Below are 16,664 nucleotides of genomic sequence, written 5' to 3' on the forward strand. Positions count from 1 at the left end.
CACAAGAGCTCACCTGGTATTTCTTACAACTGCCAGGGTTTTCTACCCTCTAAAAATGCTCCTGAGTGTGATGCAGATAGAACAAAGTAAATCACAAGTACATCAGTAAAGAGTGTTGAGAGTGGTAACACTGTGAAGTCCAATACATCAGAGAGAGATTTAATCAGAGATCACTCCGGTTTCTTTTTGTGTAAAGCTGTAGGACAGATCTGAATCCTCCAGCACACACAGCAGAGACCGCTGCTCCCAGGGCCACATTCCTCCAGCACCAACCAGACCTCAAGCAAGGGAGCAAAAGAAACGCCTCAGAAAGGGGAAAGTCACTGTAGGGGTGTTTGGATGGGAAGATAAATAGGTTTTATCTCCTAATGATCACTGTCTTTTCTTCCTTGGGTATTCCCCTTTTTCCAGGAGACCCTGAGTCCAAGAGGCATCAGATGTCCAACAGCAGCTCCATCACTGAGTTCCTCCTCCCGGCATTCGCAGACACGTGGGAGCTGCAGCTCCTGCACTTCGCACTCTTCCTGGGCATCTACCTGGCTGCCCTCCTGGGCAACGGCCTCATCCTCAGCGCCATAGCCTGCGACCACCACCTCCACACCCCCATGTACTTCTTCCTCCTCAACCTCGCCCTCCTCGACCTGGGCTGCATCTCCACCACTGTCCCCAAAGCCATGGCCAATTCCCTCTGGGACACCAGGGCCATTTCCTACTCGGCATGTGTTTCACAGGTCTTTCTTTTTTCCTTTCTGATATCAGCAGAGTATTTTATTCTCACCGTCATGTCCTATGACCGCTATGTTGCCATCTGCAAGCCCCTGCACTATGGGAGCCTCCTGGGCAGCAGAGCTTGTGCCCAGATGGCAGCAGCTGCCTGGGGCAGTGGGGTTCTCTATGCTCTGCTGCACACTGCCAATACATTTTCCCTGCCCCTCTGCAGAGGAAATACCCTGGACCAGTTCTTCTGTGAGATCCCCCAGATCCTGAAGATCTCCTGCTCATGCTCCTACCTGAGGAGTTTTTGGGTGCTTGTGATTGGTGTCTGGTTAACGTCCGTGTGCTTTGTTTTCATTCTTTTTTCTTATGTGCAGATCTTCAGGGCTGTGCTGCGGATGCCCTCAGAGCAGGGGCGACACAAAGCCTTTTCCACATGCCTCCCTCACCTGTTTGTGGTCTCCCTGTTTATCAGCACCTGCTTCTTTGCCTACCTGAAGCCCCCCTCCATCTCCTCTCCATCCCTAAACCTGGTGATGGCAGTTCTGTACTCAGTGATGCCTCCAACATTGAATCCCCTCATCTACAGCATGAGAAACAGGGAGCTCAAGTGGGCTATTAGGAAAGTGACTTCATGGATGTTTCTGAATAGTGTCAAATTTCCCCTCTTTTTCCAGAAATGACTTAACTTGGTACCTCCCCTCAGGCCTGGTCCATCTTTCATTGTCAATATTGTTATTATTCTCTTTGGTATCATTTGATTTATTGCGCTCTTAGAGTAATATCTCTTTTTCACCCTACTCCTGCTGGGGATTGACACTTCTCTGTTTGCTCTTGAGGCTCTACAGATATGAGTCCAACAGAAGGTCAGAACTGACTCTTACATAGGATCTGCAAAATCAAATGGGATCTCCACAATGCACTTTCTGAAGGCTTGGCTGTTTCTTCAAGGTTTTTGCCAAGCTTTCCAGAAGCTTGTGTCACTTTCCATCACCTATCAGACACTTTCCATCATCTGTCAGTGATCATGGTCCTGCAAAGAGGTCGTGGTTGAGTAGTGACTTGCCCATCTTTAAGAAGGGTCATAAGGAGGACCCAGGGAACTACAGGCCTGTCAGCCTGACCTCGATGCCAGGAAAGGTGATGGGACAGGTCATCTTGAATGCAATCATGCAGCATATGTGAGACCACCGGGGGATCAGACCCAGGCAGTATGGGTTCAAGAAAGGCAAGTCCTGCCTGACCAACCTCATCTCCTATGACCAGTGACGTGCCTGGGGGATGAGGGAAAGCCTGTTGACATAGTCTACCTAGACTTCAGCAAGGCCTTTGCCATGGTCTCCCACAGTATTCTCCTGGAGAAGCTGGCAGCCCATGGCTTGGACAGGTACACGCTTTGCTGGGTTAAAAACTGGCTGGGTGGCCGGGCCCAGAGAATAGTGGTGAACAAAGTGAAATCCAGCTGGCGAGCAGTCACCAGTGGTGTTCCCCAAGGGATGCTGTTGGGACCCATCTTCTTTAATATCTTTATGGATGATTTGGATGTGGGAATTGAGTGCAGCCTCAGTAAGTTTGCAGGTGACACCAAGGTGGAGGGAAGTGTCGATCTGCTGGAGTATAGGAAGGCCCAGTAGAGGGACCTGGACAGGCTGGATTGATGGGCAGAGGTAAGTGGGATGAGGTTCACCATGGCTAAGTGCTGTGTCCTGCCCTTTGCTCACAACAACTCCATGCAATGCTACAGGCTTGGGGCAGACTGGCCTGAAAGCTGTGCAGAGGAAAAGGTTGGATGTAGTACTTAGGGACATGGCTTAGTGGGTGATATTGGTGGTAGGGGGATGGTTGGACCAGAAGATCTTGGAGGTCTTTTGCAACCTTAATAATTCTAAGATTCTGTGCTTCTTATTATGCAGAAGTCCATGGTTTCCTGGTGCTTTGCCAAGCCTAGGAAGTGTCTGAGGAAGAACTGGTTGGTGCCCTATATTCTCCAGCCCTTAATGCAACCATCTTTCCAGTTGGGTGGCATCAAAAGCAATGCCTGTGCCCTGTGTCAGGGCTACGACTGATGGAAACATGGCCCAGCAGCTGCAACAGATTGCTGCTGTTCCTCTGGCTGTGTCCAGCACATGTCCATCAGACAGTCTTCTCCAATCTGTGTGTTGAACCTCAGCCCAAGAGTCATCAGCAAGTCCTCATCTTGGGTCCATCCCAAGGACTGAAATGCAGTTGTGACCAGAGGAAGGATGAGCCCTCTCCTTGGGCCTGTCCATGGCTGGATGCCTTTGTATGCTCCACAGGAAAAGGGAGCATATTGATAACATGCTAACACTCCTTTCACCACCTCTGTATCTGTGGGAGCTGCAAAAAATGTCTCTCAGTCCTAAGATCCAGCAAAGCCCAGCTTCTTCTTTCATCAGGAAGCTGGAGAAATTCTCTCAGAATTTCCAATACTCTCATTTACACAGGCAACTACACACAAGTGCATGCACAAACACACACTCTCATAAATACACAGATGTGCACACAGGGCATGGACACAGCCGACCACACTTAGACCAACTCCAACAGGGAACAGCACCTTCACAGCCACCACACCACCAGCAGGACACACACAGCCATGAGCAACACACCTGGCCTCATCCCCTTCCACACCTCAGCCTGCTCTGCTCTGAAGGTCACCAGTGCTCCACACATCCCCAGCAGCAATTACCCATGGGTGCAGACGCACACAGGGCTATGTGGTTCCATGATTGTATGATTCACCCCCAACACACCCAGGAGTGAGCACACACACAGCAAATAGCCAGCAACAGAGTTGAATGAGAGAGTAGGACAGTGATCAGACGCAGGGCCTGACATGACCAGCCCTGACCAGCTCCATATCCACACGCAGCTGGCCCCTTGCATCCCTCTCCCCTCCTCTTCCACAGGATCCTCCTCAAAACACGTTAATCCCTTCCTTTCTTACATGATTCCCCTGCTCATTTATCAGTTCTCACCAATCACATCTTCCTCCATTGATGCCTAGTTTGCAATATCTGTACCCGCATTTGGTATATCAGATACCATTGCCTACATCATCTGGGCCTCTAACAGGCAGGAGAGGTCAACATGTCACAGATTTGCTCTGTGCCAGGAGTGAGGGGTGGAATGAAAACTCCAAGGCAGGGAGGGTTTTATGGTAACTGGGCTCCATGCAGGACAGAAAATCATCATTTTAAGGCTGTAGTTGGGCTGAAGACCTGAGCTGGGCTGTAGGCCCACTGCCTCCAATTTTTTTAAGCATTTCAAAGATTTCACTTCAATCAGCACACTTCAATCAGCTGAAATGACTGAACACTTCTAATACAATGTTTGTGTTGTCCCATAACATTTTTTTTCCCTTGGATGTTTATTACAGCAAGAGAAAAAATACCAGTCTTCCCCTGTACTTGCATTGCCAGAACTCTGTCTCTTATGCTCTGCACTTCATCTCCTTAGTCTTTCTGGTATTTTCGCCTGGCTTTATGAAACAGACCATGTTGGAAGTCACTTTTCCAGCAGACTGTCTGGACATGTGGAGTTCCCATTCTTCTCCAGATTCCCCTCCCCTCACTCTTTGATCATTCAGATACCTCTCACCTGCATAGTTGGTTCTCAGAACTTGGGGGATCTTGAACCTTGCCCATATTTCACTTTTCTATCTCATCATCCCAATACCCATTTCCTACCCATGTCAAACATTTCTTGTATAGTCATCCCTTGTGGAAGGTGCACCTCATCGGAGGCAACTTGGAGTTGGCTCACAGTTGGGGACTGTGGGTTTTTCTTGTTTGTTGCTAAATGTTAATAACAACAACATCAAAAACTGTGCCTGTGTGGAGCCAGTTGTCTGAGGAAAGGAGGTGGGTCTTGGTGAAAAGATGCTGTAACACCCTTCTGTGGACGTCAGTGGAGAAGTCTCGTGTAAGGAAAAATGATGCAAGTCCCAGGTGGCTAAAGAGAGAAGTGGTGGGGTTGGAGAGCTGAGCAGCAAGGTTGTCCATACAGTCTAGGACTTCAAGGGATTGCTTTTCCACCCATACAGACCTCCTTAGGAGGCACATGGAATCCATGACAACTAGAGAATGATGCTAGCAGTTCTTCTGAAAACTCTAAACTAATGGAAAATAATCTTAAATAAGGAAAATGCTCTTAGAAATCTGGTCATTGAAAACTTTCTCTTTAAACTGCATTCTTGAAACCTCACTAATTAACTGTACAAGTCTGGAAGACTGGATGAAAATGGCTGAATTGTAATGAGCCCCATGGTGCATTTGGTGCTGAGTCCATAAACCTCAGGTAGTGAGAAAAGAATGATGTAACTGCAGAAGAAGTTTAAGTCAGAAGGAGATTTTGAAGTGTCTGAGAGTATTAATGGGCCCCAGTGAGGGTCATTACTGGCAAGGCCTCCCCATGGACTTGTTAGAACAGACAATTGGGAGCCATGAGTGCAGGTAGACAAAGGCACTGGGCAGGAGACTCTGATGCCGAGTAAAGGCCTTGGTTTGTTTGGTGAAACAGAAAGGCCCCAGCCCCTGGGCAGGAAGGTCCTGTCCCACACCCATGGCTCAAGGCTCTTCCTGGGGCAGTGGGATGTGGGGTGTGTGATGCTGTGTGAAGGAAAATGCTTTGACACCTGCTGGCCTCCCCACTGGGTTGCAAGGAGGCAACAAGGCCCCAGTGTCATGAGCACAGCATTTGTCCTCGTGATCCTCAGTAGCAGAGACAACTGCCATAGCCAAGGGGACAAAGACCATGGTGCTGCTGGGGCCTTCCAGCCTTGCCAGTGCTCTTGGTCTTCTCCACCACAGTCTGTCCTGCACTGTCCTACCCCTGCCCCCTTTTCCCTGCAAACTGTAGGCACCCACCTTGCTTCTCCACCTATCTCTCACATAATTTCCTTACTTTCACGGATGTCTGCCCACCCTCCCTGGCAGTTCCTTTGAAACACGATGGCATGGGCTGACGACAGACTCCATAGGGGTTACCTCTGGCACCACAGCAATACCCTGTCATGTCCTTCTCCTCATGCCCACTCTTCACCTTCCAAGCAGCACCTTGTGGCATTTTTGATACTCTTCTGTTGTATCGCAGCCAGATGGGAATCTGGAGAAAAATGGAGACCGCACATGTCCAGACAGCCTGCCAGAAAGGTGACTTCCAGTATGTACTGCTTAAAGACTGGGGAGATGAGTGCAGTGCATAAGAGACAGAGTTCTGGCAATGCAGGTACAGGGGAAGATGAGTACTTTTTCTCCTCCTGTAATACACACGCTATAAAAAAATAATATTCTGATCTTATGGGAAAACAGAAACATTATATCAGAAATGTTCCATCATTTCAGCTGATAGAAGTGTGCTGATGAAGAAAAGACAGAGTCTATAGCTGCTGAAAGGTCCATCAATTTCTTCAGCACATCCTGGAAAACATTCATGTTTGTGTCTAGCCAAGAAGCTGCAAGGCCAGCATCAGGCACATGGCTTGGATGATGCTGGTGAGGTGACCCTGTCTGGTGTCCTACAATGACCATAGATCCTGAAAATTTACATTTCTCCATGATAGAATCTATACTGTGTGACATTTTACTGGGGGATTGAGTCATCTAAGATGATGAGTACTTGCTTTCTTCGTTAAGTAATGTGGAAATTACTGGGTAATCAGGCAGAGCTTTGCTGTCAGACCATACACAACCAGTGCCACCTCCAGTGGCCCCAGTGCATCTAAAGTAATTCCCTGGACTGGCAGCTGTCTCAAATGACCTACAGGAGACTAGAGCCCTTTGGGGGATTCAGGTGTAGACAAATGGAGTTCCCAGGGCACATCCACTGCCAGCATTGGTCTTTGTCCATGTAACTTCAGCCCAGCCCAGCACACTGAAACCCATTCAAAGACAAACCCCTTCTTCAGTGGCTTTTTGGGATTGACCTAAAGTTGAAAAGGCCACTTGGAACCCAAGATACTCTCCCTTATTCCTAGTAGACTCCTGAAAATCCATAAAACTGCTTGAGTCATCTGTGGCAAATTATAGATGAAAAACTTAAGAACAGGACATTTCAAATGGCTGAGACAGAACCCATCAGCTTGCCCTACTTTGGGAAATCATCTCCTTCCAACTAGGGGTATGAAAGTTAAAAATGTGAAATGACCCATCAGGTCAATGCACAGAGTAATGGAAAGTCATAGGTACTGTGCTGCAGTGGCAGAAGGCAAAAAGCACTGCCTCAGACTGATCAAGGAGACCTAATTTAGTTCATCTGTGAGATAAAACAAGCACTCTAAGCTAACTGAAGGATGTTGAGTTATGGCCTAAAATGAAGAAGGATGTTGATCACTGGTGAAGTAATTCTCTTTTTATGGCATCACAAAGGTGCTTTACACAAGCACCATAACACCTAAACATAATGTCCCACCCTGGCTCTCTCATCCTGTGGGGCAGGGGAGAGGGAGCCGACAGCCAAGCATTTGGATGGGGAAGGTGGGGCACGGCCCAGCAGAGACAAGGATTCAAGGAAGTGCAGTGGTGTGGTGGTTTTACTTGGATGGGCAGCCAAGTTCCACCACGGCCGCTCTCTCACTCCCCCTTCTCGAAGGGGGAGAAAATATGACACAAAGGGCTCAAGGGTTGAGGTGAGGACAGGGAGATCACTCAGAAATTATCATAACGGGCAAAACAGACTCAGTGTAGGGAGATAGTAAGTTTTATTGCCTGTTACTAACAAGCTAGAGAAGTGAGAAACAAAGGAAAGAAACCAAAAACACCTTACCCCCATCCACAATTCTTCCCCTTTGAGTGGAGCAGGGGAACAGGGGAATGGGGGCTGTGGTCAGTCTCTGCTGCTCCTTCCTAATCACTCTCTTCCCCTGCTCCATGTGAGGTCCCTCCCACGGGATGCTGTCCTTCCTGAACTGATCCTGCGTGGGCTTCCCACAGGCAGCAGCTCTTCAAGAACTGTTCCAGGTATGGGTCTATATCCCTCAGGAACAAACTGCTCCAGCCTGGGTCCCCCATGGGCAGCAGCTCCTGCCAGGTCACCTGCTCCTGCATGGGCTCCTCTCCACGGGCTAGAGCTCTGGCCTGGAATCTGCTCCGATGGGAGTCCTCCACAGGCCGCAGCCTCTGTCAGTACAGATTCACCTGCTCCACCATGGTCTTCTCCATGGGCTGCAGTGTAGAACCCTGCTCATGGTCCTCCATGGGCTGCAGGGGGACAGCCTGCTTCACCATGGTCCTCACCACAGGCTGCAGAGGACTTCTCCAGCGTCTGGAGCACCTCTCTCCCTCCTTCTTCACTGAGCTTGGTGTCTGCAAGACTGTTTCTCACTCCTCTCTCTCTCCCAGCTGCTGTTCCCCAGCAGTTTTTGTATGTTTGTTTGTTTGTTTCTTTGTTTGTTTTTCCCTGTCTTAAACATGCAAACAATAGCGCTTATTGGCACAGCCCTGTTCAGTGACGGAGTCCTTATCTAACATGCAGCAGCTTCTGGATTCTTCTCACAGAAGCCACCCCTATGGCCCCTCTGCTACCAAAACCTTGCCACGTAAACCCACTACACCAGGTTCACTCATCACTTCCTTGTGGCCTACAAGATGACCAGATACGTGTCACCTCACATTCATCTTTCAATGGTGTATGACTGCTCAGCAATACCACAAGATCTGCTGAGTTGGCACACAGCTTAAGTTAGCGTTAGGAGAAGAACTGAAGGGGAGGGTGTTGGATCACAGGAGCCAGGATGTTGGGAGTTAGATGTTCAGGTTAGGCATTGTGGTGTAAATGCCTGAAGTAACTAGGAAAATAAAGCTAACATTCAGACTTTTAAGGAAAAGGTACAGCATTGAAGAGGCTTTCAGGGTAGGGCATAACTGCATTACCTGGGCGTTCCCTAGGCTCCCAACCTTAGATGCTATCGCGCTGGGGAAACTTGGTGTGCTAGCTCTAAGGAACACCACGGAGCGTGGAGTGGAGTGGAGACACCACGGCTAGGCTCTGTAATCGGGTGGGGCCTTGATTGTTCTTGTGCACAAAGCTGCACTTTTTGCCACCCTAAGCCAAGGACCTGTCATGTTTTGACAAATGTTGTACCCTAGTGTACTTTTTGCTCATTATAATATCATTATAATACCAAAACACACCTCCATCCCAAAAGCTACCCGCCTCCAAGTTGCGACCACCCCTCACTGAGCATGCGCTCTGAATTTCTCGGAGCCTATTACTTTAAACGGAGACGGGAAAACTTTACACCAATCATAACTAAGATATGCTTGACTAGAGCCACTCAAGCTCCACCTAAAAGATAGAAAATAATATAAATTGGCCCATGATAGAGGGGATGGCAGGGAAGATACCATCGTCAGGGGAGATACCATCCCGAGGACATACAACATCCTTAGGACCTCCTGACTCCTGGGATCAGTCGACGGGCTGAGCCTCTCTTCCCCCCCATTGGGACGCCTTTGGGTGAGATCTGAATATTTGCTTATAAATCTCTATAGAGTCTTTGATCCTTTCAACGCGTTTATTTCTAGGCTGTGCACCTGTAACACCTGTAACACCTGTAACATCTATAACACCTATAACACCTGTATAACATCTGTAACACCTGTAACACCTGTGTATTTCATGCATACTAGCTTGCTTTTGCAGATAGTCACTATCACCGGCAATCCAAAAGAACCTGATTATCTGTTGCTGTAATAAACCATACTTGATTGCATTGTGATAGCTCTCATTAATGCAACTAGGGTGAGGGTGGTTATCCGTGATAGTTCAGTGTTCTGAATCTAACCAGACCCCCGGACGGTTAATGCATTGTTGGTGAATGTCTGAACGGACCCCCAGGTGGTTAATACGTTTTTGGTGAATGTCTGAGCGGACCCCCAGGCGGTTATTACATTTTTGGTGAATGTCCGAACGGACCCCCAGTTTTGGTGAATGTCCGACTGGTTCAGTACTCTGAATCCAACCGGGCCCGTAACGGTTAATCAGCTACACCCCTTTAACGCGACAGGCATTATGGATTAGAGCTCGCCTTTGAGGGTTAGGCCTTAGGCACAGGCTTAGCGAGAGGATTTGGTGATCTGCTTAGGGTGTCAGATCAGTGTTCAGGTTATTGGCAAGCTTTGTGGGCTAAGATTTTGTTCAGGCCTAGAGTGAAGTTTAGAGTTAAATAGAGCATTTTTATGCTAGTGATAAGGGCATGAATTAGGGTGAGTAAAAGTGTGAGGGTAAGGGAAAGGGCATATGCATTTGAGATTTCTCTTAAAGGGATTGTTTGCGGTTTCAGCATTTGAGTACTGTATTATAGTCAGGGTGGAGAGTAGCATGTAGGTTTTAGAAACGGTAAAAGCAGACTGTGAATGTTTACATGGTCAGTGACACAGCAGAATCAACATTACCCGAACCCTCAAACCCTCCTACCTCTTCAATTTTTTTAGTTTCTGCTGATCAAACCCCTCCTACATCCCCCAAATCTGCCACCTCTTGTCCAGCCTTTTCCTGACCTCCCCATATCTGTCATCATCTTAGAAGCAGCTTTCTGATGACTTTCATCATCTCAGAGTACGTCTCACCTCTGTTGCTTTGAACCACCCCTGCACCACTGTCAACATCATTTTCTCAAGACAGGATCCTATACATCCTGGATCACACCTCCCAGTACCTCATGCAGACTTCAGCTCCCCTAGGGCATTTTGAAGGCAGGCCACCTATGTGGGGAAAACAGGAAGCCCATTTTTTAGGAAAAAAATTGAACTCTGATATAACAGTCCCTATCCAAGACCTCTTCCTGTATGAGGCCCATCAGATACTTAGGAAGAGGGGATTGCACAACCTACATGCGAACCAGGTGCCTTCTGCTGACCTATCAGGATCAGTGGCAGATGTCTGCTGAAAGGCACAGATCCCAGCCAGGGCTCAGGGGATGACCTGCGAGCTATTTCAGAAAGAAGTCACCTTACAGGCCTCTTAATGGCCATTTGCTTCCCTCTGGATTATGGGTTTCTGAGGCACAACAGGCCTCATAAGAACATACTCAATACTCTCTTCTTCACCCAGTATCCCACCAGGTGGAAGTAAGCTGGTTGTGATGCTTCAAGCTCCAGGGACTGATGCTGAACTCCCTGTCCATTAGATCATTCACCAACTGCATGGCCACTGGCCACCCACAGGGAACCTCAGAACCAGCCCCAGATCCCTAAAGTCCATGGTGGGATTCTGCTCTCACCACACCAAGTCCATGTGGAAAGAAGCAAAGCACGGAGCCTCTTTGGAGCCTCTTCCTTGGGCTTGTTCTTGACAGCAGCTTTGCAGGAAGGCCTCAGCCTTCAGGCAGTGCCCAGAGGAGATCCCCTCTTAGGAGGGAAGTGCTGCAGTGGAGTCCAGCTGTGCCACCGCCATTCCCACTGCCTGTCCCTGCCTGCAGTCCCAGCACAGCCCCACAGCAGCACTGGCACCAAGCTACCGGGATTTACCCCACCAGCAGGGTTCAGCAGGAGAGGGTGGCAGTGGCAAGAGAGCAGCTCTGCATACACCAAGCACTGGTGCTCCCTGGCTGTGCTGCTGGGATGGGACTCTTATTCTCTGCACTCGTGCACACGGGCACTGTCCCTGCAGAGCCAGACCAGGTCTCAGAGGAAGGACGTCAGACTAAGAAAGCAGTGCAGGTTCCTTCCTTAAGTTTAAATTCACAGAGAGACAGGATCCTTCTGTACAGTCTCTGAGATAGACTCGAAGTTTGCATACTGAAGTGGAGTTGGGATGAATAATATCATTTTCATGTTCAACATTAAACAAAGTAAAACTAAAGAAAACCTGTAAAAAATGAACACAAATGCACACATACACAAACAAAAAATATAATATAGGCTGTTTCTTTAATAATTGACATCATCAGTAATCTGCAGAAGCAAACTGGTAACTTCTTAGTCTCAAACACATCCAGTCACCAGTTTCCACAGGGCAATCTTGAGGTCTTTGTTCCTCATGCTGTAGATGAGGGGGTTCACTGCTGGAGGCACCACTGAGTACAGAAATGACACCACAAGGGAAAGGGGTGGGGAGGAGATGGAGGTGGGCTTCAGGTAGACAAACATGGCAGTGCTGACAGATAGGAAGACCACGGCCAGGTGGGGAAGGCACATGGAAAAGGCTTTGTGCCATCCCTGCTCAGAGGGCATCCTCAACACGGCCCTGAAGATCTGCACATATGAAAACACAATGAAAACAAAACAACCAGAGGCTAAACAAACACTAAACAGAAGTGCCCAGACTTCCCTGAGGTAGGCATCAGAGCAAGTGAGCTTGAGGACCTGGGGGATTTCACAGAAGAACTGGTCCATGGCATTGCCATGGCAGAGGGGCAGGGAAAATGTATTGGCTGTGTGCAGGACAGCATTGAGAAAGCCACTGCCCCAGGCAGCTGCTGCCATCTGGGCACAAGCTCTGCTGCCCAGGAGGCTCCCATAGTGCAGGGGCTTGCAGATGGCAACGTAGCGATCGTAGGACATGATGGTGAGAAGGGAATATTCTGCTCCAACAAAGAAGACTAAAATGAGGACTTGGGCAGCACATGCTTCATAGGCGATGGCTCTGGTGTCCCAGAGGGAATTGGCCATTGCTTTGGGTACAGTGGTGGAGATGCAGCCCAGGTCGAGGAGGGCGAGGTTGAGGAGGAAGAAGTACATGGGGGTGTGGAGGCAGTGGTCGCAGGCTACGGCAGTGAGGATGAGGCTGTTGCCCAGGAGGGCAGCCAGGTAGATGCCCAGGAAGAGTGCGAAGTGCACGAGCTGCAGCTCCCTTGTGTCTGCGAATGGCAGGAGGAGGAACTCGGTAATGGAGCTGCTGTTGGGCATTTTATGACGTTGGACACAGTTGTCTGTTGAAGAGGAGAAGGCAGAACAAATTTAGAACAAACGTCTATGAGGAAAACCTACTGCACACCTTAAAGCACCACTCTGCCTAAGCCACTCTCTTTGCAGGAGAACCTTTCTGCAGCTCTCTTGCTCGAGCTGTATCTGCAGTTGGCTGAGAGTGGCTCTGGGAGCTGGGTGTGCTGTGCACTCCAGAGGAGTACTTCCTGCTGTTCAGCAGGAGGGAAAAAGTAACATGGGGGAAATTCAAATTCAGTCCAACTTTCAGATCATTGAGCTTTGCATTGTTTTTGTAAACAACTCATCCAACGACAGTTTAGAGCATGGTAGGATTATCTTTGCTATATTTTCTAGCATTTAACCCAGTAATGTTTAGGATGACCACCATGCTCGCGTGTTTCACTGAGATGTAACTGAAGACAGCTGAGAGCACAGAAGCCCCAGTCCAAGTACAGCTGGACAGAGTCCTCCCCTTGTCTCTGGGTGCTGGATCAGGTTCTCAGTTCTTCCCTCCCAACCAGGGGTGCAGAGCGCTCACTCCAGCTGCCCTCAGACAGCTATCCAGCAGCAAGGACATGGCCTTAGTGTGAAAGTGTCTTCTCCTTGGGACACCTGGATAACACAAGGATTGACAAGACAGCTGCATCCTGCTGGAGAGCAGCCTGCAGCCCAAGAGTGTATGCCCCACGGCCAGAGCTGGATATACGCAAGCTGGGGTGTCCCACTATTCCAGCTGCACCGCTGCCTTTAGGAGCCTTGGCCACTCTGCTCTTGGCTGACCAGAGGCAGTTAGGTTAGAGCACTCCAAGGGGCTTTTGCCACTCTTCCTCACTTCGCAGTGCAATCCAGCAGGACTCTCAAAGCCTACTGCATTGCCCACTGCCCTCCCAGAAACAAGACCCAGGAGGAGACTCTTACAGGACGTTCAGCTGCGTGGCCCTGCAGCCAGAGACTTACCTTGTCAAGGGCTGTGCAGATTTCTCCTCCGGTCAGCTCTCAGCATCCTCCTTCTCCCAGCTGCCTTCAATCCATCTCTTCTCTCCTCTCAGTGTTTGCTGTGGTCAGAGCCCCCAGCCCTGCTGCACTGTGCAGAGGTGCTGTTCTTGGGTAGAGCTGTCTCTCTGCACCAGGGCTCTCTTGCCAGGAGCTCTCTCTGTCCCAGGAGCCCGGCCCAGCTCAGCAGCAGAGGCCCAGCCCAAGCACTGTAATCACCCCTCTGGTGGCTTTGGTGATGAGCCCTCAAAATGCAGGCACTGAGAGCAAACTGAAGAAATCTCTCAAGAAGTCCAAATCAGATGCAAGTTTCCTGCAGTGCCCCCCTGAGGGCCAGGGCTGACACAGCCTCCCTTGGAGCTCGTTAGAACACAGCATTGGAGGCAGTTAGGACAAATAGAGAAAGACAATGTCAAGGCACACTGATGTGTAGAAAGGCTGGATGTGTTTCACCAAGGACAAGGGCCAAGCCTTTGACCCCTGGTCCCTGGGAAGAGAGATTCTTTCTCTTCACACATTGCTCAGGGCTCTTCCTGGGGCAGTAGGAGATGGGATGTGCATGGCCAAGTGCAGGAGAATGGTATGACCCCTGCCTGCTTCATGGGTGGGGGCAAGGAGGCATTGAGGCCCTTGTGCATCAACTGTACACTGTCTCCTCATAGACCTCAGTGGCAGAGACAACAGCCATAGCCATGGGCAAAGACCTCAGTCCTGTTGGGACTCTCAGTCTTGCCACAGCCCTTACTCCTCTGCACACCAGACTGTCCAAGGGACTCCCAGACCTGCACATCTTTCCCTGCTGGTTGTAGATACTTCTTGTAATGTCACACCGGATCTGAGCTGAGTATAAATTAGATTTTCTTGGTGGCCACGCTCCTTGTAAAGCAGCTCTGTAGGAAGTTGGTCTGGTTCCTGGTGAGCAGGCACCACTGCTCATATGGCATCCCTCGTGGGGGATGTTCACAAGAGCTAGATGGGATCCACCTGAGGCTACTGAGGGAGCTGGCAGAAGTGCTCGTCATGCCGCTTTCCATCATTTATCAGCAGTCCTGGCTATCAGGGGAGTTCACAGTCAACTGGTGACTAGCAGATGTGATGCCCACCTACAAAATGGCCAGAAGGAGGATCTCTGAGCTACGAGACTGTCAGTCTGACCTCAGTGCTGGGGAAGCTCATGGAGCAGATTATTTTGAATACCATCACACAATGCTTCCAGGACAACCAAGCGATCAGGCCCAGTCAGCATGGGTTTATCAAAGTCAGGTCCCGCATGGCAAAAAAAAAAATGAGGGTAGGAAGGCCCTGCAGGAGGATCTGGATAGGCTGCACCAATGGGCTGAGGTCAACTGCATGAAGTTGAACAAGGCCAAGTGCCGGGTCCTGCACCTGGGGCGCAATAACCCCAAGCAGAGCTACAGTCTGGGTGAGGAATGGTTGGAAAGCTGCCTGGCGGAGAAGGACCTGGGAGTATTGGTTGATAGTCGGCTGAATATGAGCCAGCAGTGTGCTCAGGTGGCCAAGAAGGCCAACGGCATCCTGGCTTATATAAGAAGCAGTGTGGCCAGCAGGGCTAAGGAAGTGATCGTCCCCCTGTACCCGGCTCTGGTGAGGCCGCACCTCGAGTACTGTGTTCAGTTTTGGGCCCCTCGCTACAAGAAGGACATCGAGGTGCTTGAGCGAGTCCAGAGAAGGGTGACAAAGCTGGTGAGGGGTCTGGAGAACAAGTCCTATGAGGAGCAGCTGAGGGAGTTGGGTTTGTTCAGCCTGGAGAAAAGGAGGCTCAGGGGTGACCTTATTGCTCTCTATAGGTCCCTTAAAGGAGGCTGTAGCGAGGTGGGGGTTGGCCTGTTCTCCCACGTGCCTGGTGACAGGACGAGGGGGAATGGGCTAAAGTTGCACCAGGGGAGTTTTAGGTTAGATGTTAGGAAGAACTTCTTTACTGAAAGGGTTATTAGGCATTGGAATAGGCTGCCCAGGGAGGTGGTGGAGTCACCATCCCTGGAGGTCTTTAAAAGACGTTTAGATGTAGAACTTAGTGATATGCTTTAGTGGAGGACTTGTTAGTGTTAGGTCAGAGGTTGGACTTGATGGTTTTGAGGTCTCTTCCAACCTAGAAATTCTGTGATTCTGTGATTCTGTGAAATCAAATCTCAGTCATAACAAGGTGATGCTCTCAGTGGATGAGGGAAAGGCTCTGGATGTGGTCTACCTAGGCCACAGTAAGGCCTTTGAGATCTTTTTCCACAGCATTCTGCAGAGAAACTGGCTGTTCAGTGTTTGGACAGGTGTATGCTTAGTTTGGTTAAAAACTGGCCCAAAGGGTCCTGGTAAATGCAGATAAATGCAGTTGGAGGCCAGTCACTACTGGTGTCCCCCAGGGCCCAGTACTGGGGCCAGTTCTCTTCAATATCTTCATCAATGATGTGGATGAGGGGATTGAGTGATGTGGATGATGATGTGGATGAGGAGATTGATTCTAGTCCTACAACCAAATCGTTTCTAAAAATATTGAAGAGGACTGGCCCTAAAATGGAGCCTTGGAAGACCCCACTAGTGACCTTCTGCCAGTCTGACGTGGCCCCATTTACCACAACCCTTTGAGCTTTGTCTTGGGAAGTTGACCCCAATATGCACTGCTGAGCACAGTGTTATATACCATGGAATGTACATGTGGTAAGGCTGGGTTGGCTGTCATGGCAGGTTCCCCTCCCAGCCTCTTGCCCACCCACAGCCCACTCGATGGTGGGACAGAGTGAGAAGCAGAGAAGGCCTTGATGCTGTGCAAACACTTCTCAGAAACAGTGACTACAGCCATTGGTGACCAACACTGCTCTGCTCATATATCAAAAGCACAGCACCACAGGGGCTGCTCTGCAGAGAGTAACTCCGTCCCAGCCAGAGCCAGTGCAGGGCCACATGCTGGACAAAAAGGCTCCCTCGGAGCTCAGGAAGGAGCCAGGAAGGTGCTAATAAGCAGCAGGACAACTGAGGAAGCCCAAAGCCCCTACTGAAGGGTCACTGAGTGCCACCTGAGAGGAGGGCCAGGAAAATGACTTGCGTGAAGGCTGC

At 49.7% G+C, this 16,664-nt stretch overlaps 1 protein-coding gene across 1 annotated transcript; it reads left to right on the forward strand.

The window, feature by feature from the left end:
- Window positions 1-426: 426 nt before the first annotated feature.
- On the forward strand, window positions 427-1,397 carry LOC139999811 (olfactory receptor 14C36-like). Its single transcript, XM_072029437.1, has one exon. It carries the CDS (start codon window positions 438-440, stop codon window positions 1,395-1,397), a length of 960 nt encoding a protein of 319 aa, XP_071885538.1. The 5' UTR covers window positions 427-437.
- Window positions 1,398-16,664: the final 15,267 nt, after the last annotated feature.

Source organism: Anas platyrhynchos, chromosome 30, assembly GCF_047663525.1.
Source record: "Anas platyrhynchos isolate ZD024472 breed Pekin duck chromosome 30, IASCAAS_PekinDuck_T2T, whole genome shotgun sequence".
NCBI lineage: Eukaryota > Metazoa > Chordata > Aves > Anseriformes > Anatidae > Anas > Anas platyrhynchos.